This window comes from Scleropages formosus, chromosome 2 (assembly GCF_900964775.1).
Source record: "Scleropages formosus chromosome 2, fSclFor1.1, whole genome shotgun sequence".
Lineage (NCBI taxonomy): Eukaryota > Metazoa > Chordata > Actinopteri > Osteoglossiformes > Osteoglossidae > Scleropages > Scleropages formosus.
This window is the reverse complement of record NC_041807.1, coordinates 33,089,736-33,117,183: the sequence shown is the minus strand read 5'-3', so window position 1 is coordinate 33,117,183 and position 27,448 is coordinate 33,089,736. Positions and strand designations below refer to the sequence as shown.

At 40.3% G+C, this 27,448-nt stretch overlaps 1 protein-coding gene across 2 annotated transcripts; it reads left to right on the top strand.

Moving 5' to 3' along the window:
• The first annotated feature begins 5,095 nt into the window (after positions 1 to 5,095).
• On the top strand, positions 5,096 to 19,562 carry acss2 (acyl-CoA synthetase short chain family member 2). Of its 2 annotated transcripts, XM_018737795.2 has the most exons (19): positions 5,096 to 6,011; positions 7,061 to 7,256; positions 8,751 to 8,842; positions 9,100 to 9,203; positions 9,424 to 9,496; positions 9,911 to 9,986; positions 10,266 to 10,377; positions 10,598 to 10,642; positions 11,913 to 12,050; positions 12,268 to 12,438; positions 12,521 to 12,654; positions 12,767 to 12,899; positions 15,383 to 15,439; positions 15,669 to 15,749; positions 16,914 to 17,022; positions 17,703 to 17,771; positions 17,924 to 18,100; positions 18,402 to 18,476; positions 18,832 to 19,562. In XM_018737795.2, exons 1-19 carry the CDS (start codon positions 5,885 to 5,887, stop codon positions 18,954 to 18,956), a joined length of 2,094 nt encoding a protein of 697 aa, XP_018593311.1. In that variant the 5' UTR covers positions 5,096 to 5,884; the 3' UTR covers positions 18,957 to 19,562. The 2 variants fall into 2 exon arrangements, with proteins under 2 accessions (XP_018593311.1, XP_018593313.1); XM_018737797.2 differs by lacking the exon at positions 10,598 to 10,642.
• The last annotated feature ends 7,886 nt before the right edge of the window (positions 19,563 to 27,448 follow it).

The window sequence follows — 27,448 nt, the reverse complement described above, 5'->3', positions numbered from 1 at the left end:
TCCCATATTTATATGGTTTAAATAACTGCATTCATAGCTACATGTTTATAGCTCATTTTAATAGTTTCTCTGAGCTAATTACTTAGTTTTGCCCTTTTTTGCTAGGTGTCACCCCAGGTGAGATAATAATAATAAAAATACCCAGCTGTTTAAATGGGTAAATAATTGTAAGTAGTTTGATATTATAAGTTGCTTTGGATAAAATTCTCAAACAAAATTAATTAATAGCAGTTGCGAATCTTCTGTTTCAATTGTGATTTATTGTTACCTTAAAATCATGGTTCTGAATGTTGACATTGTCAATGTGATGGAAAGTAGGAAGTATACAAAATACAGCAATTGGTTTTGTTATAGAAGAAATGTAGCTGTGTTAATAAACTGCATGAAGGAATATCTGTCTCTATCGATTTGTTTCATTAGAAGAGAAGAGTCCAACCATTATTCAAACCCTACTTGTACAGTAGTGGTCGTTGTTGCTAGGGTAACATAGGGGTTAATACACAGGATTTTGTCAGAAAATAGCCAGATTGACATCACTAAGGGACAAAAAATATTTTTGGTTTGAGACACCAAGTGTGTATCTCTGTCCTAAAAGTGCGATACAAGCCATTGTGCAGAATAAAATTCCTAATGTGGAAGTAAAATGACCATGTAATTGGGGAAAATGTCATTAAAAAGAATAAAAAACATGTGTGAAAAAGGGTACATATTTTCATAGGCCTTAGTGGTTAGCACCATTACATGAGGGCATTTTAAGCCTGTTTTCTGTTAATGGACCTCTTGATGTTTTTTTTTTTTTTTTTTTGAGAAAAAGCAGCTGTACTGATCAGCAGAGAGGCTGCTGTGGGGCTGAAGCGGGCCACGGTCTCGGGGTGTGTTTGCACTGCCACCTGCTGTACATCGCCACGCACCAACAAGGACACAACCTGAGTTTGGACTGCTTAGAACACCAGTACATCTCACTCACACACACACACACACACACAGAGGGCAATTCATTTACAGTTATTTATTTAGCAGACACTTTTCTCAAAAGCAGCTACCAATGAACACTATGTAGTGTTATCAGCCCACACCCCTTATTTACCAAGGTGACTTAGACTGCAAGATACACCACTTACATTGGGTCACTCATCCATACATCAGCAAAACACACTCTCTCTGTCACTCTCACACTATGGGGGAACCTGAACAGCATGTCTTTGGACTGTGGGCAGAAACCAGAGCACCCAGAGGAAACCCACACAGACACGGGGAGAACATGCAAACTCCACACAGACTGAGTGGGAATCGAACCCATGTCCTCTCACAGCACTGAGGTGCTGTGAGACCATGCTGCCCTAATTCAGGGTTACCAGTTCACCTCAAACATGCCTTTGTCCTGTAGGTGTAAAATGGAGCATACGGAGGAAACCCAAACATGGGGAGAACAAGAAAACTGCACAGATTGAGTGGGATTCAAGCCATGTCTGCACCCACAGCCTAGTGCTGTGAGGCACCAGTACTACTATCAGCAAAGTGATAGTAACTGAATAACTGTAAGCACAAAATAATAGATTTAATATCAGACAGCTGCCAAACCCCAGGATTGAAAAAAGGACCTTCAGAGCACCAGAATAATGTCCACCACCTGAACTATATCAGCCTCCAAATGCCGTTGCAAAAGAAAAAGGGATCTGAACTTTTTTGACTAGATTCAGTGTTCAGAGTTCTATCCATTGTAGCATGAACACAGAGCCAAAAGGAAAGTACTGAAGGGTTACTTCAATTCAACATGTACAATATGTGAAAAACTTTAATTTAATTTAATTTAATTTAGCCAGGCTAAACTGTTTGAGTGCCCATTTCCCACAGTCTTAATTATTGAAAATCAGCCAAACCCTAACCCTAACCATAACCATAACCACCGCCACCCACCCCCCGATCTCCTGAAGGAGAAGCAGCAGGTTCTGGCCTGATAGCCACCTCTCTGCCAAAATAGCCAGAGGAAGCCTGTCACTTCTAAGGAGAGGCCTGGTCTCAATTTCCCTTCATAATTCAACCAACATAGTCTTTCACTTCCTCTAACCTTCAGGTGGGGTTTTCACCAGTTCTCTCTGACAACAGTATTTGGTTAAGCTACTGTAATCTGTAAATTTTGTAACTGCTCCTGATACATTGCTGTTAAGATAACAGCCGTTGGTGGAAGCTGGATAAATAGTTTTTACTCAGACAGAAGTGGATATTCAAAAACATTACTCAGATAAAAGTACTGTTACATGGAGGAATGTATTAGTAAAAGTCAAAAATGTATCAGATCAAAAATCTACTTCAAGTATCATGTTATTTTGACTCAAATGAGGTTTTTGAAATGTTGTGAACCACTGGTAATATTAACAGCATCAATATACAATTAGAACTTTGGAAAAAGATCTATGGGCAGATCTTTTAAATAAATTAAATCTGCTGTACAAATAAAATTAATCAATTAGACTAAAGCGTGGTAAGTATTAAGATTAACCATTATTCACCTGATACCTTTATCCGAGGCAGCTTACAATCTCATGTTTACAGACTAAGCTACTTACAGTTGTTCACCGATTGATGCATTTGAGTAATTTTTACTGGAGCAATTCAGTGAAAGTACCTTGTTCAAGAGTAGGAAATAAAACCCGGATACTGGGAATGCAAGGCATCACCTCTACCATGGTACCTGCTGGAAGAGCTGGTAATGTCTCTTCCAATCACTTATGGATATTGACTTATAAATAAATAAATTGGAAAAGGTTTTATGGCTAATCAAGAATCTATAAGTATTTTATTAGGTTTTTACAGTAACATTTCACAAAGTCATGTAATGGAAGAAGAGCAGTGTGACAAAGAACAGTACTCAATGGCAAGAGGTGAATAGCCAGGCCTGTTTCCAGTGGGAGCTGATTAGCTTTAAAGTAATAAATACTCAACGCTTGATTTTATTTCCATTTTGAGCTATGATACTGTGCCCAGTGCTTTCACGTTGACAGTGCATGAATAGTGTAAAAGACAGGTTTCGTATTAAATCATAAAAGACACATAATGAAGAAAGATGGTGCCATGCATAAGGCATAAAAAGAGCTTTCTGCTTACTTTGGGTAGAAAGAGTAGATACAGAAGCACAGGTCTGGTGTCAGAAACTGCAGTCTGTATTGTTTGCCATTATTTGTTAAAACATATTTATCTGATATTTTTCTCCCCAAAGGTACTTATAATTTTTTTTACTCATTTATACTGCTGGGTCTGGACCGGGTCCTGCTCTCCAGTGGGTCTGGGGTTCGAGTCCCGCTTGGGGTGCCTTGTGACGGACTGGCGTCCCGTCCTGGGTGTGTCCCCTCCCCCTCCAGCCTTATGCCGAGTTGCCAGGTTAGGCTCCTGTTCCCCGTGACCCCGTACGGGACAAGTGGTTCAAAAAATGTGTGTTTGTGTGTGTACTGCTGGGTAATTTTACTGGAGTAATTTAGGGTAATTACTTTGCTCAAGGGTACTACAACCAGAGGTGGGAACTGAACCTAAAACCAGTGGGGTCAAAGGCAGAAGTACTAAACACTACATTCCCAACTGTTTCCTGTTTATACAGGGCATATAAAGTTTGTACAAAGTAGTATGTTACCATTTCTCTTGAATTACATAAAACTTTATAATGAACAATGTATATGATTTAAAATTTTCTCCATTTTACCACAGTCATTCATTTGAAGACACTACCCATTATTTTCATTTTTTTCTTGCACATATCAACACCAGTGAGTATGAAGAATTATGCGACTATGGAATTGAAAGTCAATCACATATTCTATTGTGGGATCTGGATCACCGAATTACAGGATTATGACACATACAGACACAGTTCATTTGTGAGATGCACCCATTTGCAAACGCTGAACAGTCTGAGTAGAAGAGCGGTGCGGCCTGTTGTTTTTCCAGCTTTGAGCTCCATGAAGTGACCTTGATCTAAATTCACCACAGCCTTATCGGTATGTGCGCATGTCTGGGTTCACTCGTACTTTGAACAACTGTCAAAACTTGGGTCTACTCAAGAAGCAAGTGCTATTGCTTTTTAAAATTAATATCCTGCAACATTATCTTTACAACACAAGGCTGACTTTGCCTTATATAGGCTGTCTTCCAGACAAGTAAACCTACTTCAAATGAGAAAAATCTAAGGAAGTAAACATTTTGAAAATAGCAATAGACACGGTCCTGTGTTCACCACACAGCTATGAGGGTACAAGGGACATTTTTGGCATGTTACTGTAAGTTGAATTCCTCTAAACTGAAACAGTCTAACAATATAAGTCACTCTGGATAACAGTCAGCGAGGTAACGAAATAACATATCATACATCAGCATCATTTTGATATGTACTACACAGGATGTCCTCACCCTGTGTAGTACATATCAAAATGATGCTGCTGAACGTTGATGTTCATGATCCTCCTGAACTTCCGCTTCATGAGAGAAATGTTTGAAAAATGACTCACACCGCCTGGGCGGGGCGAGAGGACATGGGTTCAATCCCCGCTCAGTCTGTGTGGAGTTTGCAATATTCTCCCTGTGTCTGTGTGGGTTTCCTCAGGGTGCTCTGGTTTCCTCCCACAGTCCAAAAACATGGATTGGTGGACGATACAGTAAGTCACCCAGAGTGTGTGAGTGACAGTGTTTCACTTACATTTGGATGAGTAACTCATTGTAAGTAGTGGACAGGTATATAGCAGCGTAAATCGGACAAGGAATAAGGTGTGGACTGATAACACACAGTGTTCCTTGGAAGTCATTGGAGAAAAGCGTCAGAAGTAACGAAGATTAAAATTATGTATTCACAAACTGCACATCTTTCTGCACTTTACTGCCTGCACTCATATAAACTACTTAGTTTAAAAGAGTAAGCAATATCGTATTCTGTGTAGGCAGTGCTATCCGGGCAAAATGTTTCTAATTTTAACTACAGTATGTCGGAATGAGCAGCCTCGCGCCACCATTACGCTACATATTTTAATACGTGAGTTTCACTTTAAGAGCGGGCTTTACGTTTTGCGTCACTACGTTACTCATCTGTGATTGGACCAACCGAACCCTTCCACAGCCGTCGACGGGCGAAGTATTCTACGCTGTTCACCACGCGCCAGGCAGTAGCGTCGAAGCGAAACATCTGCATGCGGAAGGAAGGGGTCTTCAAACGCCAAGCTTTCAAGCTCCCAGAAAGACTTAATTCGGGTTAAATAATTAATGTAAATGTTTACGGTTCCCCCTATTCAAATAGAGCAGCTCGAGCGCAGTTGGCCCGGCCGTAGTCCTACAGCTAACTCTGACACTGGTCTGGATGACTCTGTCATGATCTGTCAAAACGGCTTCAGATGCGCATACTTCTGGTTTTACCGCGTAGCTAATTAGCCGACGACACGTTTTGGTCCATAACGAAAGTTTCTCAGATATAGAGCCAGCGCTACAGAGCGTTTCACTGTCTGTGTGTGTAATATCGATATTTTTGTTGTTACTGTTAGCTTAGGTACACGACGACGTGGTGGGACAGAACGTGTCCGACAGAATTGCCAATTCAATTGGTGAAGACGTAACGAATATAATTACTAACTAAGTTAAAACACGGGCGTGACTCTGCAGCCGATACGATAGTTTTGACAGTTTGCTGACTGCTGGCGCTGCCGCGAGCGACCGACTGACCGATTCAGTCCCACGAATGAGGAAGTGTCGCCGTTGGCTCGTTTTCCGTTACTGAGAGCTACGGGTCGGGACACCTGCTCTGTCTGTACTTGACCACCACCACCAGGCCACAGCACCCTTGCTTGGCTTGTAGGTCTTCTTGTAGATCTGCTGGTGACGTGCGGTTCGGATCGCCGGTCGTCGAGTCGAGATGATTCCTGACAAAGCGCCGGGGGAGGACGTGTACCAGGCGACGTGCGATCTGCGGAAGGAGGCTCATGTCCCGAGCTTCGAAAAATACAAAGAGCTGTACCTCAAGTCTGTAGAAAACCCAGAAGGTGGGTAAAATACGCTCTGCACGAGTGATGCATTGTTGACAGTCTCATAAACTATGTCTTATGATCAGTTTATGGGACCATCCTTTTTACTGCAGTACATGGGCAGGGGGCGTGTCCTTTTGGACTGCCTCGTTACCTCACAATTTTGTAAGGCAACTTATCATTTATGTGGGTAAAGTGGCAATGATTTCCTCATTTATACCACTCTGTTTTTTCACTGTAAGTACAGCAGGAAAGGGAATCAAAAGCAGGCAGTTTGAGGTTGCAGTGGAACAGCTCTAGCCAGTACACTGCCTGTTGCATAAACAAGTCTCCAAACTTGCCTTGATGACATTAAGTTGTTTGCTAAAAGGCATCGTTTATAATGCAAGATTTCCTGTGACAACCCACACCAGCGTTGATAATGTCAGCGCAGTAGGGTGTGACGACGTTGCTGGCGTAATACAATGTACCATAACAATTTTTTTGGAACATTTTTCTTTTTTTTTTTTTTTTTTTTTAAAAAGTTGTAGATACATGCTCATTTGAGTTGTTTTGCAGTTATCCCATGCCAACCGTTCTCATAAATGATCTTTTAAGCTGAAGTAAGATGTAAATGTTCATGCACCATAACTTTATGATCGTGCCCAGATGAGCCTTTACACAGCTGCTACTTCTCTATTGTACATAAATGTTTGTGTACATTAGAAAAAAAAAGAAAAAATCTTGTAGGAAGGTGATCGGGTTGTCTGTTCTGAGTTTTATGCACCTACTTGTGCGATGAACATTGGTGCATATAGTGGAAAACAAACTGAATTTACTTAAGAATCACACGTCTGCAACTATGCCTCTCTCTTTCTCCTAATGTAATGCACAAATTGTATTTCTCTGAAATGTACATCGCTTTGGATAAACTCATCTGCTAAATGAATAAATGCAAGTACCCTTTCTCAAAGGTACTGTAACAAGAGGTGGAATTTGAAATTGTGTCCTTGAAGTAGAAGGTTGAAGCTGAAGTCACTGCTACTTGCTGCACCATTTGTATGCCATTTGTATGTTCTGTGTTTCAGAGTTCTGGGGAGATGTTGCCAAAGACTTCTTTTGGAAGTCCAAGCACACAGGCCAGTTCCTGGACTACAATTTTGATGTGACCAAAGGCAAGGTTTATATCAAGTGCATGGAGGGCGCCATCACCAATATTTGCTACAATGTGCTGGACAGAAATGTCCATGACAAGAAAATGGGTGACAAAGTGGCTTTCTTTTGGTGAGTTTCTTTGCATTGAATGAAATGTCCAGAAATTGCCACTGCTTTTTGATGGTACAAGTTCTTCACTCGGCTCATTTTGTGTGTTGTGATGGAGTCACTACATTGGGTTCACAGTCAGTATGTTGCAGAATACAGCAGGTAGTGCAGTGTTTAAAAAAACAATACCCTTACCTATTTGAGGTTTAAGAAATGGCAGATTTGAATGTGGTAATCTAGCTTTTTCCATCTTTGTGTCAACAAATGTGCCAGTCCCTTTTGTTAGTGCAGGAAGAACTTGTTCATGTTGTGACAGTCAGTATGTTTTGAACTTCTTTCTAGTTGAGTATTAATAGCTCTTGGACACAAAGCAGTTGGGGAATGTTGGCCCGACGTGTAGCTTGGACAGAAAGCAACTTAAGTGTCCAAGGTGTTTCTCCTGATCTCAGAAAGTCTCTGAACCATCATGCTTCAGCTATTTATTACTTTATTGACTCAGTAGGCACTTTTAAAAAAAATGACTGGCTTATCTAATGGATATACTCATTTATACCACTACGTATTAAACCCTTCATTTAAGAATAGAAAAGTCCCTTAAGAGGCTTTTCATCATCTCCAGTGACCGTATGTGAAGATCTCTCAACTGTTCATTGGCAGTTATTCCAGACGCAAAGATCTGTACTGTTAAAGAGACTTAATGCGTTTCTAGTATAAATAACACAACATAAACATGACCTATATATGTATTTAACTGTCCGTAGCACAAAACCAATAAATTACTTTTCTCTCCTGAGGGTGGGGTTTCTCATACTGCTTTCGCAACTTTATAGTTTTTGCAAGAGTAGATATTTTTTCCCCCCTCCCAACTGTGCTGATGAAATGGCCAGCTTGCTCTTGGTGAGCTTTACCCTAATTTCAGAGAAGTAACTCCCTTCTTTTTTGGCCATTGGAAAAACTTCCCTTGGCGACTCTTTGAGATAAATATTTTGAAATAAGCACTTTATAGTGGGTAGAAACTTGCTGCCTTTGGACACCCTGATGATTGTGTATTTTAATATTATACCTGATTCCGTGTTTCAGCTGCTTAAGTAAAGGAGTATTCTTGTAGCTGTTTACATTTGTTGTTTGGTTTATAACCTTTAAAACATTAGGTCATTTGGAACTGTTTGTAAGGTGAAAAGCCAGTGAAATGATTGTTCCCTTGTTTGGTACTAAAATGATTGCCATAACCACAAAACTCAACAGCTGATTTTACTTACATTCATCAGACATTGACAATTCCAAATAATTGCAGTACATAGTTTACATTTGTACCAATTCTTGGACACCAGTGCTAGGAGAGGCCATTCAATACCACATGACCTACTGTTCTTGAGACCTTCGTAATCTCTAGATGTGTTGAGTACTTTCAGGTTCTTAGGCTTCTGACAGTAGCAGCATGTCTTTCACAAAGGTTGTTGGTTGTAGAAAATAAGTAGTATTTTAGTATTGTTTAAAATTTTTTTTGGTCTTCAGGGAGGGCAATGAGCCTGGGGATGAGCTGAAAGTCACCTACAGGGAGCTACTCAAGCAGGTCTGCAAGATGGCCAATGTCCTCAAGTCCCTGGGTATGGACTATGTCTTGTCCAGAAGCAAGAGCATGTGAATGATCTTCGTAATATTTTCTGAAGCATGTGGTGACAGAATAGTGCTCATCGGCTGAAATGTGTTGACAGAGTGATGCTTACTGGCTGTAATGCTGAGACAGTGCATGGACACAAGGAATTGGGATGCGATGGGGACAGTGAAGTACACGTGAATCAATGCAGTTGTGTTGAAATGAAAGAAAACATTTGCATTTCATCTGTTGTGTATCAATGGGCAGGAGTGAAGAAGGGGGACCGAATCTCCATCTACATGCCCATGGTGGTGGAGTTGGTGGTGGCCATGCTAGCATGTGCTCGCATTGGAGCTGTTCACTCCATTGTGGTGAGTGAACTCTTGCTGTCTGAACAATAGTTTCTCACAGTTTTCTCCAACACTTTTCTGATTGGCTTCAACAATATATACAGTCAGTATCATAAGTTTCAAATAATTTTATATGCACCAGCTTTAACTGCATTTGTGATTGTCTCAGTGTCAACCACATTCTGGTACTTTGTCGTTTACACTAATATTTAAAAGTTTACGTGCTTGCATTTCACATTAGTTTGCAGGATTTTCTGCAGAGTCTCTTTGTGAGAGGATCCTGGACTCCCAGTGTTCATTGCTTATCACTGCTGGTAAGGAAACACATTTAATAAAAGAAAAATACCTTGTTCTTTCATTTTAAACAATTGATTTGAGAACTAGATGTGTTTCTAATCCCCTTCTGGAAACTTGACTAGGCCAAAATGTTGCTATATTTGTATATGTATGTGAGGCCAAAGTAGTGACTGACCTTTTGCATGAAGCTGCTTGGGTGTGTGTTTGTTTCAGCACATTAGTTTATGAATGTAGTTCAGTGTAGCTTAAATGCTCTAGTCATTAAGCATGTGTTTCTTACATTTTTTTTCTCTTTAGTGAGAAAGTAGAAGTCTTTAAGAAATACCTATGTCACCATATTGCTATATTTGTTCTTTTACTTCACTCCTATTGTTTGTGGCAATAACGTTTACCTGCTCAGACTCATACTTCATATCCCACTTCTTCCACAGATGGATTTTACAGAGGAGATAAACTCATCAACCTGAAAATGATTGCTGACGATGCACTGGAAAAGTGCACGGAGAAGTAAGAACTGATTGTCCGGTACTTTTGCTGTATAGCATGCAGAAAAATCTCTATCCACTGTTACATTTTTCCAGACAAAATAGGCTCATCTGTGAAGTATGACTTTTTGGCGGGGGGGGGGAGGTATCTGCAGAACTGGGCAGTGGTTCTCTGTGTTGTGTTCTCCATGGAATGGGTGAAATAGGCCGGTGTTGAATGCATGCCTACTGTATGCATGAATGCCTGTGTCAGATCTTATACAAGCACAGCAGAGCTCAGTGCTGGTTTTGTCTCTGACAGGAATTTCTCAGTTCAAAAGTGCATTATGTTAAAGCATCTATCTAAGGATGGATCACTCTTGCCGGAAGGGTCCCAGTCCCCCCCTGCAAAACGCGCCTGCTCTGACTTACAGGTAAGAGCAATAAAACAGGTTAATCCAAGGATCCTTTTTCCCCCTGGAGAAGTATTATTTTTATCACAGGACATTATTCAGTTTACATTCATTTTCTGTTATCTACTTCCATTTGCATCCAACAGTTGAGTCTGATGTAGGCTGTTATCCTGTTTTGATCATTGTCATGTATTGGAAATCTAAATCTCATTTAAAATTTTTCAATCAACATTTGAAACAGGAGAAACAGAAAGAAAGAGTAAAGAAAATCCGTCCCATACCCCAGGTATTATGGATTTTGTGCATTTCCAGTTTTTCATTTATTGTTCCTAGCTGCTGAGTGTGGGGACATGTTTGTTACACTTGCACAGTATGCTAACAAAATGCTAACAACTACCTATCTTATTAGGGACTGTCTGTGCTGCAAACAACCTAGTTTTTGACCTAAATTAATGAGGTCATTTAAGTGTATAAGTTAACTAATTCTCATTTTTCTACTGTTATCTAGATAATGTAAAATACCATATGAATGTTTCAGTACTAGTCCCTGGTAAGACCTGTTAATTGTAACATAACAGGCAATACTCACCTCACCGCACCACACACAGTTTGAACTGAATATGCAGTTTACTTTCTGAGTATTTTTGGCATCCAGTCTGCTTTTCTGCAGGTGTATTGGATAAAATGTAAGGTTTTCTTATCAACTCTGCCAAACTGAGCTTTGGTTCAGTTGCTCTGGTGCAGTTATGAAATACGTAAGATTGTTAATTTAACTTAACATTTACATCAGTTTGGAGAGAAACGTCTGCTAAATGAATAAATGTAACTTACTCACTTTTGCTTTTTCTTTGTGCTGGCTGCATTTGCATGTGTAATATTGACACGTGTCATTGCCTTGACCACCATGTCCAACAACATTAACAGGAGCTATTGTTGCATATAATCAAGCTGGCTATTGGTATGGGCTTGATTGTACATGTATGAAAAAGGAATGCGTAAATGTGAGGTTTTTTTTAATTTGTTTTTATTTTTTTTGTATGAAACAATGGAAGTTTTACTCAATCAGTAGATGCCTTTTTAGTAATTAAGTAATTACAATGTTTCTGGGTTTACAGAGGGAACAACAGTTTAATAGTGAGTTAATAAGGGAAAGCAAGTCATTGGTATGGTTTACACCAATGTTAAAGGTCTGATGATGCGTATGGCTTGGAGGTTACTACATTCACATTTATTCATTATAGCCAAAGTGAATAAGAGCAACGTAAGTAAACAAAGGTGCATCTCACATTCAAAGTTGTAGATGTAGACACTGAATTCTTGAACCTCAGTAAGTTTGTTCCATACCACTGTTCTGCTGGTGAAGACTACCTGTGTTGGTTCCCTAAATGAAGTATGTAACACTTTGCATTTAAGTCTTAAATACACTGTCATTATGTACCTAAAAGAATAGTCATTTGCCTTGATTAGTATTTACAAAGTGTCTCTCTCTTTTTCCCTCTCTCTCTCTGTCTCTCTGTCTGTGGTGTGTGTATGCCTGTGTGGTTTGCTCTGTGCAGGTTCCCTGGAACCCTGAGGTTGACCTGTGCTGGCATACTCTGATGGAGGAGGCTTCTGATGAGTGTGAGCCTGAATGGTGTCAGTCTGAGGACCCTCTCTTCATCCTGTATACCAGTGGCTCCACAGGGAAGCCCAAGGTAGTGCCTGGCCCTCAGACCCCAAAGGAAGTGTGTTTGAGCTTTTAGCTTTTGAAAAAACATCATAAACATGTTATAGATTAAATGACGGTATTAAATGCAGTTGATAGCTGAACCTGGGCTCACAGATTTGCACTCAGCTGAAGGTGGTGGAATTGTCCGCAGAAGGAGTTCAGTACCAATCTAGACAAATCTGAATTGTTTTCTTCTGAAACAGGGTGTGCTGCACACGGTCAGTGGGTACATGCTGTACACAGCGAGCACTTTTAAATACGTCTTTGACCATCAGCCTGACGATGTCTACTGGTGCACAGCTGACATTGGCTGGATCACAGGACACTCCTACATCACTTATGGGCCTTTGGCCAATGGGGCCACTAGTGTGTTGGTATGGAAAGCTTTTTTTATAATGCTGTTTATATTCAGGAGTAGGTTAATTAGAGTGGTTTGTTATTAGTATTTTTTCTAAGTTTGAGGGCCTACCCACCTACCCTGATGTGAGCCGCATGTGGGAAATTGTTGACAAGTACCAAGTGACCAAGTTCTACACTGCCCCAACGGCCATCCGCCTGCTGATGAAGTACGGCAGTGGGCCGGTCCAAAAGTGAGTTGCCACTAGTACATGGCTAGTTAGAAATCATTTGCATTTAATGGGGTGTGTGTGTGTGTGTGTGTGTGTGTGTGTGTGTGTGTTCTCATCCCATCCTTTTCCCAAGGTTTACGCGCCGCTCGCTGAAGGTGTTGGGTACAGTCGGAGAGCCCATCAACCCGGAGGCCTGGCTATGGTACTACAACGTGGTTGGGGAAAAGAGGTGCCCCGTCGTGGACACCTTCTGGCAGACAGAGACAGTGAGTGATGTCGAGGTTTATTCTCTCTGGGCCTCTCCCACGCCCTGATAGGGAATTGCATATCGCATGACTCAGACCAGTAAGTTTAAAGGTATTTTTTCCGCTTGGCACTGGGGATAACTCACTACAGATAAGGTTTTCCCAGGATTCTGCCCATCGTAGCAACATAAATTGAAGGCATCCAAATTAACCACCCTCACCATGGTAGCATAAATGATTCTCTCAAAAGAGTAGCCAACGTGAGGGTGGTTAATTTGGATTGCATTAAGTAATGTACAGTGCTGTGAAAAAGTATTTGCCCCCTTCCTGATTTTTTTTTCCCCATATTTGTCACAGTTAAATGATTGAGATCAAACAAATTTTAATATTACACAAAGATAACCCGAGTAAATACGAAATGCAGTTTTTAAATGATGATTTCATTTATTAAGGGGGAAGAAAGCTGTCCAAACCTACCTGGCCCTATGTGGAAAAAGTAATTGCCCCCTAAACCTAATAACTGGTTGTGCCACCCTTGGCGGCAACAACTGCGATCAGGCATTTGCGATAACTGGCAGTGAGTCTTTCACATCGCTGTGGAGGAATTTTGGCCCACTCTTTGCAGAGTTGTTTTAATTCAGCCACATTGGAGGGTTTTCGAGCATGAACGGCCTGTTTAAGGTCATGCCACAGCATCTCAATCAGATTTAAGTCCAGACCTTGACTAGGCCATTCCAAAACCTTAATTTTGTGTTTTTTTTTGAGCCATTCAGAGGTGGATTTGCTGGTGTGCTTCGGATCATTGTCCTGCTGCATAACCCAAGTGCTCTTGAGCTTGAGGTCACGAACTGATGGCCGGACATTCTCCTTCAGGATTTTCTGGTAGAGCGCAGAATTCATGGTTCCATCAATTATGGCAAGTCGTCCAGGTCCTGAAGCTGCAAAGCAGCCCCAGACCATCACACTACCACCACCATGTTTGACTATTGGTATAATGTTCTTTTTATGAAATGCTGTGTTAGTTTTATGCCGCATGTAACGGGGCGCAAACCTTCCAAAGAGTTCAACTTTTGTCTTATCAGTCCACAGAATATTTGCCCAAAAGTCTTGGGGATAATCAAGATGTTTTTTGGCAAATGTGAGACAAGCCTTTGTGTTCTTTTTGGTCAGCAGTGGCTTTCGCCTTGGAACTCTCCCATGGGTGCCATTTTTGCCCGGTCTCTCTCTTATTGTTGAATCATGAACACTGACCTTAACTGAGGCAAGTGAGGCCTGCAGTTCTTTAGATGTTGTTCTGGGTTCTTTTATGAGCTCCTGGATGAGTCGTCGTTGCACTCTTGGAGTAATTTTGGTAGGCCGGCCACTCCTGGGAAGGTTCACCACTGTTCCAAGTTTTCTCCATTTGTGGATAATGGCTCTCACCGTGGTTTGCTGGAGTCCCAAAGCCTTAGAAATGGCTTTGTAACCCTTTCCAGACTGATACATGCCAATTACTTTGTTTCTCATCTGTTCTTGAATTTCTTTAGATTGCAGCATGATGTGTTGCTTTTTGAGATGTGCTTCACTTTGTCAGACAGGTTCTGTTTAAGTGATTTCTTGATTCAACAGGTCTGGCAGTAATCAGGCCTGGGTGTGGCAAGTGAAATTTAACTCAGCTTTCCAGAAAAATGTGGTTAATCACAGTTTATTCATAATTTAACAAGGGGAGGGGGCAAATTACTTTTTCACATGGGGCCACGTAGGTTTGGGCAGCTTTTTTCCCTTAAATGAAATCATCATTTAAAAACTGCATTTTGTATTTACTTGGGTTATCTTTGTGTAATATTAAAATTTGTTTGATGATCTCAATCATTTAACTGTGACAAATATGCAAAAAAAAAAAAAAAAAAATCAGGGAGGGGGCAAATACTTTTTCATGGCACTGTATATTAAAACAACAACAACAAAAAAAACTGACCATAATTCTTGTACATACCTTGCGATGCAGCAATTATCAGTTAAACCACTCTGATTAAATAAAATTGTCACAGTATGGGTTGTTTGTCTCAATTTAACAGGCACACATTAAGCAAGTAGCTGTTTAGAGGAGAGAGAGTCAAATACCCGCTTTATGTGATCATAGCAGGTGGTGCTGAACAAATTTGCGTAGCTGGCAGGAGATACAAAATTGGCCGGAAGTTTTTGTTTTTAGGTAGCAGAAGGAAATTCTTGGGTAGTGTGTCCCATTGCTGATAAAGGTAAATTCAAGTTTTTCAGATAAGACAAGGAAGAAAATCATTAAGTGGCTACCCTTGATACAATATAGGCAGGCAATACATTAACAGAGGCCCTGTGAAGTGTCAGCCTCTGAAATTTTTAATGAATTACTTAAAAATTACCTAGAGTGCCGGGTTTATTAAAACGGATTCTTTTCAGAAAGAGATGCGTGGATAGTGAAGAATCCACAGACAGTGGACCTATGTTGTGACTTTGCTTTATACCCATCACACACCCTTATTTCCTAGGGGGGACATGTGTTGACTCCCCTTCCTGCTGCCACACCTATGAAGCCAGGTTCTGCGGTAAGTTCACTCCCATTGTCCACTTCTGTTCGTTTAGTCATTTGACAGTGTTGTAAATCATACTAGCTAAGGCACTTCAATTAATTTATGATCTAGGGCACTGCAGCAGTGCACAGTGTCTGTTCCTGTAATGGTCCTGACCTTTGAAATTTCGTTATGCAAAGTTCAATCATGAGTTTCATCCAGTTTGATCTGTGTCCTGATTAAATTATTTCTCATTACCTGGCAGGCGTTTCCTTTCTTTGGTGTGGTTCCAGCAATCCTAAATGAATCTGGAGAGGAGTTGGAGGGCCCAAACGAAGGCTACCTGGTAACTTGGAAGCTTCATTGTTCTTCACTGATCCATTCTTTTTCATACAGGGCAAAATGGACTGCTTATTGCAACTAATATTTCATGGGTTCTAAACAGTCTGTGTGTCTGCTTGCAGCTGTCACAGTGCTGCGGTAGTGTTGTGGTATATCTAGCTGAATTGATTGTTTATATTTAGATCAACATTTATTAATTTAGTAGATGCTTTTCTCCAAAGTGACATTCAGGTTAGTGAAAACAAGAGTACAGATGAAAAGTGCAAAATATTTGAAAATTGAATGATAATGGTACAGTTATGTGATGCATTATTTTTATCAATGCTTTATGTGTGGCCACCTGTCTAGCACGGAGTCACAGTGGTCCAGATCCTATCCTAGACGCATAGAGTATGAGTCAGGGAACACCCTGGATAAGACATCAAGTATATCAGAAAGCATTTATACACGAAAATTCTCTCTGACTCACATGTATCACAGGCAATTTAGTATCACCAGTTCACTTGAAACATGTTTGGACTGTGAGAAGAGACATACCTAAACACAGTAAGAACATGCAGATTCTGCACAGAGTTAACCTGAAACAAACCCCCAGCCTAGGAGTTAGGAAGGGGCAGCACTACCCAGTGCTGTACTGTGACTCTTATTATTATTTTTGTTGTTGTTGTTATTACACTGCCTTTCCACCTTAGTTTGTATCAGAAGTCCAACATTGATTTAGTGACTATATGAAGAAATAATCAATAAAATCATAATACAGATTTCCTTGATTTAATCTCAGTTCAGGTTCTGTAAAAACTTCCAATAGAGCTATAATAGAACACATCCTGCTGGACTTCTACTATTTATTAACTTCAAACTACTTTAAAACTCACTTAAATTACTGTCATAGCTTGAGATACATGCACCCAAGTTGAGAATTGAGCTCAAAAGACTCGTGTTGAGATCCTCCTTCCTGCTGTAGTATCTGTGAGCAAGGTACTAACACTAAAATGCTCTAGTAAAAACTGCACTGCTGGATAAATGGTCAAATCATTGTAAATAGCTTTACAACTTTGTTGCTTTGGCAGAAAGTGTCAGTTTAATAAATGTAACGTTCTTTTAATAAACTACTATGGTAGAAGATAAATTTTCCTTTAGCCTGTTCTAAACACATTTTGCTGACCAGGTCTTCAAACAGCCCTGGCCTGGAGTTATGAGAACAGTGTACGGAAATCACGAGAGGTTCGAGACCACCTACTTTAAGAAATTCCCCGGGTATTACGTCACCGGAGATGGTAAGCCAACATGATGGACATAAACTTTTATATATTTGAGATCTCCAAACAGTATTTTTGCTAGGCAACTAAAAAGCTTTTACTCTCTCTGGTCTCCTTTGAATAAATCTTTATTTGTGAATATTACAAAGTTATGTTGCCATGGGTTATGTTTTGGTAGGTTATGTTCTTTTGTTGTGCAAATATCTTTTTGGTACCTGAAATTACAAATGTTTTGTCCAGTAGTTAAACAGTGGGACAACTGGTAGCGTAGTGGTTAGAGCTGCTGCCTTTGGATTCAAAGGTCACAGGTTTGATCCCTGTTTCTGGCTGTAGTACCCTTGGGCAAGGTACTTACCCTAAATTGTTCCAGTGAAATTACCCAGCTGTATAAACAGTTAAATCATTGTAAGTAGCTTCACGTTGTAAGTCGCTTTGGAGAAAAGCGTCAGCTAAATGAATAAATGTAAATATAATTCATAGAACTCTGCCTTCTATATGTAATATTATTTTTCCAGAGTGTTTCTCATGTAAATTGTAGAAGGAGAATAATTTTAATGAAATATTAATTTGTAAGTTTCATTTTGCAGTTAAAAAGTTTACCTGACACTTGGATGCGATTTTCCTGTTTGCTGGACAAATGTTCAAGTCTTGTATTTAAGCTCTGTGTAGGTGTGCACTAAAGTGTGCTGCCTTTGCAGGTTGCAGAAGGGACAAAGATGGATACTTATGGATCACTGGAAGGATTGATGACATGCTGAACGTCTCTGGTATACACTAATATACATTGTGAATTTGCGTCAGCCACTGTTGGTCTTCCATATTTGTACCAACCATCTTGTGTTTAGATAGGTGTTGGCCACTGCAATAAACCATGATGATTGTGATGATGATAATGCATGTGCCCCACCACATTCTCCAGGTCACCTGCTGAGCACAGCTGAGGTAGAGTCAGCCTTGGTGGAACATGAAGCAGTAGCAGAGGCAGCTGTGGTCAGCCATCCTCACCCTGTAAAAGGGGAGAGCCTCTACTGCTTTATCACGCTGAAGGATGGGTTTGACTACACCATTTCCTTGGAGGCCCAGCTGAAGAAACAGGGTACTTTATGCCCCCCCCCCCCCCCCCCCCCCCCTTGTGTGTTGGCAGAGCTCCATTTATGTTTTTGATGGTGAATCTTTCAGGGTGTGCTTGGAAGTCAGATACATCGTAATAAGCTCTTTCTGTGGCTTAATGTTACTTTTAACAAGTCCTTCTCCATTTTAAATTTTGACTAACATCATGATTAGATTTACAAGATCATTTCTAGGCTTTTTTTAAATGAAATAGTCATCTACACATTAAGATTTTACCATCTTTCATTAAAAATCCATACAAAGCTCTCACCTGCTTGTGTTTACAGTGAGAGAGAAAATTGGTGCCATCGCCACTCCAGACTACATGCAGAATGCTCCCGGGCTTCCAAAAACCAGATCAGGTAAGCATTCTGTTCAGTCCTGCTTTTATTAATTAGGTTCTTTTTGTTAAACAGCACTGATGTATTCATTAAAGGCCTGTGTACTGACTTTATTTATAGTTCTGCTAGTAATATCTACAGACATTATACTGACCTGTTTTATTGACTTTCTCAGTGGCATGTGCTGCACCACAAAATAACAGCTTGTGCTGTGCCTAGTATGCTGCTAAGATGAAAATGTGAATAGTGTATTTTTTACCCTCGCAATTGCAAAAAAGAAAAGGACGGGTTTGTCTTGTTCTTTTGGTCATGTCTGTGTGCTTTGTGTCTGGTGCATGATGTTGGCATGGCCCTCTATCTTTCCTCATCCACACAGGGAAAATCATGCGCCGGGTCCTGCGCAAGATCGCCAGAAATGAACGGGACCTTGGTGACGTGTCCACGCTGGCCGACTGCACGGTCATTGAACAGCTCTTCCAAAATCGCTGCAACACTGCGTGATTTACTGGGGCGAGGATGAAATGAGACGGAGGAAGGAAAAACTGATCAGTCGCACTGTAAATAGCTTCATAGGAGTTTAAATGCTCAAGAGGATAAAAGGATGTGAAACACTATTAGCATTCTCTTCCCTCCCTCAAATGCCATTTTTTTTTGTGTGTTTTTAAGCTTACATCCTTTTTTCAGTTTTAGTAATTTGGGCTCTTAGGGTGCTATACATGCATATTTGCACTCTTGCATAATAACTTTTTAATTTAGCTTTCTTCTTGTCCAATTGTTTTCATGATGTTTGCATCCTCACTGCCACTATGTCCTTTTATGTTAGTAGTATATGTGCGATATTCTGATATTTATGTATGAATTTGTTGAGATACCCTTTTGCATGGTGGAAAACTTAGTAGTCTGTTCCTTTTTGATTCCCCACCCCCATACAAAGAAATGATTTTTTTGGATTTTAAGTTCTGTCCTAGTTACCAATGTTGTGTAGTAATATTTTTTCAAAATGAATTTGAAAATATTAGTTTGATCTTCTTGATATTTGTTCTTAATATACTTGCATGAAGAAGTAGCAGGGCTCCCTGCCTGTTGGTTTTGACCCATTTTTTAAATTACTTTACAAAACACCTTTCACAGTTAAATCACATTATGGTGGTCTGATTCTATAGTCACATGCTATTCAAAAACCATTTTATTCTTTCTATGCAGAAACCTTGTGCTCCAATATGAGGCATTGCCATGTCTGTTTTATTATTTTACTAACAAAAGATTCCATTGTTTATCATCCTGTCTAAAATTATTCATTGTGTTATGAAAGTTGAGGGGAGTGATAGACATATCCCTTCCAGCAGTTTTCTTTTAAGATGAAATGAAGTTTAACTAGCATTACAGCTTTAAGTTGGCTGTTATGTAAAAGTTTTGAATTTCACATTTGTGTGAAAATCATACAGATATACCTGTACTACATTGTGTCGGTTGCTTACCAGTTTGTCATGAGCACTTGAATGATCAATCCTGATGGTTATGATGGTGATCTAGAACATTATGGTAATGTGAGGCGATTTTTCAGATTATGATAACAATGACATCTACAACTTATTTTTGTGTAATTTTGGATCCACAATTGGAAAAACCTGCATTGTCTGAAATTAATTTTTAGTTGGGTACAGGGACTCCCTCTTCTTCTGTAGAACTCTTTGAATTCTACTTCTAGAAGTAAAAACTAATCTAATTCCAAGTAAAATTCTGGATGTTTGTGAGTTCTGTGTGTGTGTGTGTGTGTGTGTGTGGGTGTATGTAACATATTTCTTATATTTGGTTTTGTTTTTTCTAAAAAAAAAAAAATAGAAAAGAAATTTATTTTGATCAATTGCTTCATCTCCTATCTGTGTTTTTCCTTTTGAACTTATGCAAAGTATTTTTTCTTTTTGTTCCTCATTACACATTACATATACAGCCTCATTGACATGATTCAACTTAAACTCTTCAAGAAGCAACCTGCAAAGTAAACTATTGAACTTTTTTAATCCTATGGTAAGTGAGTTTTAATTTTTAAAGGGTTGAGCGCTAAATAAAATGATTTGAGAACACAATCTGTTTTTATTTTGTGGCTGAATTGTAAATCTTGTCAACATGTTCAAAATTTATCTGGAGTAGTTAATAATGAAAGTATTACACCATTATGTTGTAAATGGGTGTGGTGTATTGGATTATTCACAAAATGAGAGGTTCTTTGTTTCTGAAAGATTTCTTTTTTGGTTCTACATAATTTTGGGATGCTGTGTTCTTGGTGAACTAATTTGTGCCATTATGAATGTGTTAAAATTGGGGGAATATCATGATCACCAGCTGAAACTCCTGTCATCAGGTACTTCATTACCTGCTTGTAGCGATAGGTGTGAATGAATGACTTGCATCAGCCACAAGGTGACAGTGTTGCAGAATTAAATTACCAGTATGGTTTGGAAATAGTGTGTTTGTGTTTTTCACAAAGTACCACCAAAAGGCATTGTGAAATGTGTGTTTAATTTCTGTGTTTTAAATTTTTTTTGCTTGGTAGTTTTGCTGATGTGTACAGTGCCTACAGATTCTGCGCTTCTGCAAATTTGCACATTAACCATCCCGGTATCTGTCCTCGGAGATGGTCTGTGCTGAATTGGACGTTCTTTGGTCAGTGTCGTGATATTGGTAAGAAATTTTATGTAGAATGCTTCTATTTTTACCTCCCTGTCATTTGCTCAGGTATTTTATCACAAATAATGGCTCGTGCAGTTGTAGAGCTCATTGTTTGGTATGATGATAGGGGTTCAACACAGTATTTGCACATTTAAACCCAGTGAACCATGCTTGGAATGGCGCAAAGTACAGTAATGACAAAACATGATGATCTTCAGTGTCTGTTTTTGCCAAAATCACTAGGTCAATTTCTGATTTCAGGGCTCATTAGATGCACAATATCCATAGACTGCCTATGTATGACTACACAGACGACACGGTGCTTCTTTTTGTCTTTTGATTGCAATCTCAGTCTCTGTCTGCAGTCTGTCTCCATCTGCTCCCCCACCCGTTTCTCTTGCTCCGCCTCTCTTTCACTGCCATCAATGGTGTTACTTCCCTCATGTCCTTCGTCCTGCAGGCCCAGGGGAACTCATGCAGAGAGAAGCGCGCAGGCAATCTGATATCTGCACTAGGCTGAAAGCGGCACGCACTCCTCACTTTTGGCTTGCAGGCTCTCGCATTAACGTGGTTACGCACCTCGCAGGGGAAGTGCATTCCTTCTGACTTTTTGTGAAGGACTAAGGGAGGCCGTGCTTCTACAGATACATTTTGTCACATTTATATTCATAGCTTTAATTACAATTTAATTGGTGAAAGAGTACATGGATTTAGTGCAGTTCCAGGGTGCTTGAATCCTTGCTGCTTTGTCTTTGGGGTCTGCAGTAGATGTTAATGTTTCTTTGTCATAGTTTTTTTTTTTTTTTTTTTGTTAGCTAGGGATGGCGTTCATCCCCTCCACCCAGACGAAGTATAATGTGTTTGAACAGCCTTTGTGTCAATCTTACACTGATGACAGGGTGAGCCTTGTCACTCTCTCATCGTGGACCAGCTGTCAGCCATTCTAGACCCCCAGTCAGGGTATGCACGATAGTGGGGGGCAGGGACGGGAGTGGGAGCAAGGCCCAGGCTGCCCAGCTTGTCCTGTTGGAGCGTGACGGCAGACTGTGACATGACCAGGGATGGACTTTTGCTGCATCCAGACAAAGGAGACATTGACAGCATTTGCTGTGCAAGCAAGACCAGTCAACTACGGCTTTTCGTAAGTCCTGTGTGCCTTGCACCCCTCTGGGCTCCACGGTGCCCTGGGGGAACCCGCTCAGGAGAGTAGCGAGTCAGAAAGGTGGCCAGCTGGTTTCTTGTACTTCTTTCAGAGCATCAGCTGGAGAATTTGTGTCAGGGGACATCCAGGATCAGCTGATCTTACAAGTCAATTAAATTCCAATGTACTGTATGTGACCATTATTAAGTGTATACTACAGGCATGTGCTCTACAGGTAGTCATCACAGGTGCTTTTGTGCTTCCTTTCCAGAGCAAAGTTCCACTCCTTCATTCTAAAATAGATTTTTCTTGTGATAATGAGGGCTGATTTAGCCACTCTGATCTTTCTGCCTCATCGCTTTCATGTTATATTTTACATTAATTTAAGTTTGATGTTCGTGATTATGTTAACCTGTCCCGAAACACTTTCACCAAAATCAGATTAACCTAAAATTTAATCCAATTATTTATTAAAAAGGAAGTCACAGTGTTAAGACTGCTTTGCAAGTCTGATTATTTGTTCGGTGCTTTTAATATTTCTATGACCTTTTATGTGGTCTGATTTCATTTGAAATTCGTATGATCATGATCACTGAATATTTTACTGTGACTCAGCCTCTTCATCTGGTTCTGCATCTCATTGCCTTCTGATCATTTTACTGCTGACATTCAGTGTAATTGCACGCAAAATCAAATCTTTTAGTAGAAGACCAAAATTAACTGTGGACAGCACATACGCACTCCGACAGTTGTTCATGGTAATTGCATCAGTGCCCCTGCACACCACATTTCATGAGGAAAAGCATATCCTAGAACTACAGTATATCTGTAAATACAGCATTTGTGATCAATGTCCTTTATCCATCCATTATCAATAACTGCTTGTCTAGTGCAGGGTCTTAGTGGTCCAGAGCCTGTCCCATAAGCATAGTGTATGAGGCAAGGTACACCTGGATCAGGTGCCACTCCATTGCAGAGCAATTTCACATTCTCTTTCACTCACACATACTCTACTCATAATATACAGTCACCATTTTACCTAAAACACATATTTAGACTGGCAGGAAACCAGAGCACCTAGATGAAACCTATGTGAACACGAATGTTCTTGGTTCTGGCTTCGTTGAGGTGGAATGACCTCCCCCTTTCGCTCAGAACTGCTGAATGTCTGACCACATTTTAAAAGGGTCTTAAAACTCATCTCTTCCGGACTCACTTCGCCTATAATCTCTTAAGATCACGTAAGGTATACCTGTTCATGATCATGCTCAGGTCAATCCTTTACAGAGCCACTCCTACAATGTAACATAAATGTTGTGTGTATCCAAAAAAAAAAAAAAGTAGGAAGGTGATCACCATCAACGTTGGGAATCCGGTATATTCTGGTAAAATTTGATCTAGCTACTTGCGTGAGGAACATCGATGCATATGGTGATGGAAACTTAACTTAAGAATCACACATCTGCAGCTATGTCTCTCTCTTTGTTAATGTAATGCAAAAATTGTATTCTCCGAGATGTATGTCGCTTTGGAGAAAAGCGTTTGCTAAATGAATTCTATGTAAATGTAACTGAGCTGAACCCTGGCACCAGCCCTTACTGTGCAGTCCTCAAAATGGGCTTTGTGCAAGTCTACATTATCTTTAAAAACAGGTAATGTAACCAGATACAGTAGTGGGGAGATCACCGAACATTTTGAAAGATTTTCAGATGTGTTGCCTGCCAGCGGCTGAATGGTGTGGCCCGAGCAGAAGCAGACTATTTCTCTTTGCAGAGGTTAGAGATTGTGTTGACCAGGGTGATGCAAGCTATTTGTATTTGCTAATTTCAGTATACAATGGATGTGCTGTTCTCCTCGAAACAATGCTGTGATTTTCCTATGAGGAGTTCCACCTCCCCCTCTCTTCTGGGTGGATCTCACAGTCTCTCTGGCCCAGTTCTGTAATTAGTGGTCTGAAAACACCCCTGGAGATGCTCAGATGGAGAGAGCTATGTGAGAAAGCAAGGCCTACAACAATTAAAGTTTCCGTCACGTAGTGACCTAGTGGTCGTATATAGTATTATAAACAGCTGCTCAAGGTTTGTGTCATAGTGTTATTTGTTCTAACATTTAAGAAACAATATGTATTAATGGGATGATAAGTCATTTTCAAAAATGTATTCAAGGGAAAATAAGATTAATTGTACTGGAAGAGAGGTAAGGATTTCTGTACTTTACACAAAGTTCAGCATACTGTACATTTACCTACAAAGGACTCTGTCCTGTGAACCTGCTGAGATGCTACCCTGGTAAAGACAGGCCAAGGAACTCTTTGATTAAGTCATGCTGACAGTGTGTCAGGACTCTGTTCTATACAACTCATTTAACATGGAGGTCTGGAATGTTCTCTGGACCCACCAGATGAAATGCGTCAGCCTCCTCTTCCGCCAGAGAGCCTTGAATTAGTGGCTGTCAGAATAACCGTGGTGCATGCTGGGAGCCAGCGGTTCGCACACAGATCGCTTGACACCCTCAGGTGCTCATGGTAAGCATGCAATTAAAACACAATTAAGTAAAACTCTTTGTGTCGCCTCTAATTTGTTTCTTTAATTGCACAAACTTTTCATGTAGCTCTTCGGAGAGCAATGGTAGATGAAAAAGAGGGTCATGGGTTTTCGTGAATTTATGTCTGTGGCATGAATAATACATCGCGCAGAAGCACGAATGCTGACACTTTCGCCTCTAGAGGTGTTACAAACGCCGGTATTTCCATAAAGGTGTTCAAGTTGACAGCTCAGAGGCTGTACGTATGTGGGGATACACTGCTTGAACAAATCAGTTCTTGTCCCTGACAATCCTCATTTTTCCTTTTTTTTTTTTTTTTCTTTTTTTTTTCTCCCTACGGTTGGTATTACCATTTCACTGCACCACCCATTCTTTGCGCGGTCAGTCAAAGGGTTTCCTTACTGCCTACGTCTCCATATTGCCTCAAAGTAGCTTTGGACTTCAGCCTTGACCAGTCAGGACATGCTACTTCCTAGATCACACCCTGCGCTCTAAAGGAGTGAGGTTTCTATGTAAATTTCCTGATATCAGTTGCATCATTAAGGGTTTGTTATGCAATGTAACTGTAACAGGAAAAGTCCTGCTATGGGGATGGTGAAATCCATGAAATAGATTCTAAGGTGTTTTTCTCTCTGAAAAATGAGTCAGTTGAAACTATGACACAATCCATTAATCTATATATTTTTCATTCAATAATGTATTGCCCATTTCCTTTAAAGTTGAATGTCATATTGTGTTTGCTGTATGCGCAGCCAACCATTTTGCATAATAATGCCAAATATTGGGAAATGATCAGTGACAATATGGTAACTATAAATAATAATGATCTGATGGGTTTCATACGAGTAGGATCACTGCTATGACTTCATAGCAAGCTATGCATCTTTGCTGGGCTGTAACAAGATTGTCATTCTTCCTTTTTGAGCTTCATGAAAGTTTTAAAATTCCGATTGTGAGATGTTGGTCAAAACTGGCTGTCAGAAGCTGGGTCCTTGCATGCCGGTGAACATGTGGGCGTGGGTGTTCATTTGAGCCTAAATGTGGGCCAACAGTAGTGATTTATTTGTCACGGGCCCTCAGATTTCCCCAGTGGCCCAGCAGTTCCCAGTTTCCTGCAGAAACCACTTTAGTGGAAGTTTCCAAGTAGTGGAAACTGAGTTTTTTTTCAGGGTTGGGCTAAATCAGAGAGTCCCTTATTTTGCCTCTCCCCTGATTCTTGCATGTTAACACAATTCCTTCTCTGTGGTTTCAAACGTGGGTTATCAGTAGGCACGCGCCTTTCTTGGAACGGCCCTCTAGACTAAAGGGAGACCAGAGAAATGGAAGCTCTAGATCTTCTCTGGGTCACACACCATCTGTACCATCCCCACAATTACCACAGTCACTATCATCACCAATGGCAGCATCACTAATGAAACTATTACCTTCTCCAAAAACAACACCTTCATCTTCACTATTCCGTTAGGACCATAACTACCATCATCCTTGCTACTATCACGATCATCATCGTGACCATCACCAGCGATGGTTACCACGACTCCCTCTTTCCATCACAGCTTGCTGAGAGTACACCAAGACCAAGCAATTAAAGAAGGCAACAGACCATCTGTTTGCCGCCTGCTGATTTATCTTTGCTGATCGGTGAATCTCTAATTTCCCTCCCAGGGTGAGTTCGTTGAAGCAGCGCAAGGCTCCTATCTTCTCATGTGTCATGCATGTGCACGCGTGGATCTTCCAAGGGGAATGAATCGAGACCGCTAACGTTATGTGATTCCATATCCGTACCACGGCAAACGTGAAGTAATATTACACTTTGTACTGACCCAGTAATAGTTACATTTTTATTCTGTTCATTTTTCAAAGACAACATTTTGAAATAAATTATCTTGAAGGGGACAGCCGGTAGCGTAGCAGTTACAACCGCTGCCTTTTGGATCCAAAGGTCACAGGTTCAGTTCCCACCTCCGGCTGTAATACCCTTGAGCGAGGTACTTACCCTAAATTGCTCCAGTAAAATTACCCAGCTGTATAAATGGGTAAATAATTGTAAGTACCTTAACACTGTAAGTTGCTTTGGAGAAAAGCATCAGCTAAATGAATAAATGTAAATGTAGAAGGGAATGAGAGAAGTCAGAGAGCCAAAGGCACCATCAGCTGGGACTCTGCTTGAATAAGCTGATTTAAAACAATAAATAAATTATATTTAATTAAGCACTTTGCAATTACATCATGGACCCATGCATTCAGGCCCTTCTCAAATCATGCAGTTCATGCTTACAGGACAATGAAAGTGCTGGATAATTGTGTAATCAGAGTAAGGAAGGTGTTTTTTACATCTACCTGAAACGGCTAAAGAAACAAAGTCGTGCGCGTTTTCTCAATGGGCCTCAGCCAAATAACTGGATTCTCAACAACAGCTCGGAACATTCGATTACCACCGGGATTGTTAATTTAATGTGTGCAAGGTTTTATTTCGCTGTACAATGTAAACTTGTTTTTTTTCTGTTTCTCAAAATCTGCACTAGGTAAATGTATTCATGTCTCCTATTTTTGTCTTAAATGAGCAGTTATTAGGGTTTTTTATGTGGATTAATGAGGAGGAATTTGCTAAACTAGGTCCTTCGTAATGCATCTGCTT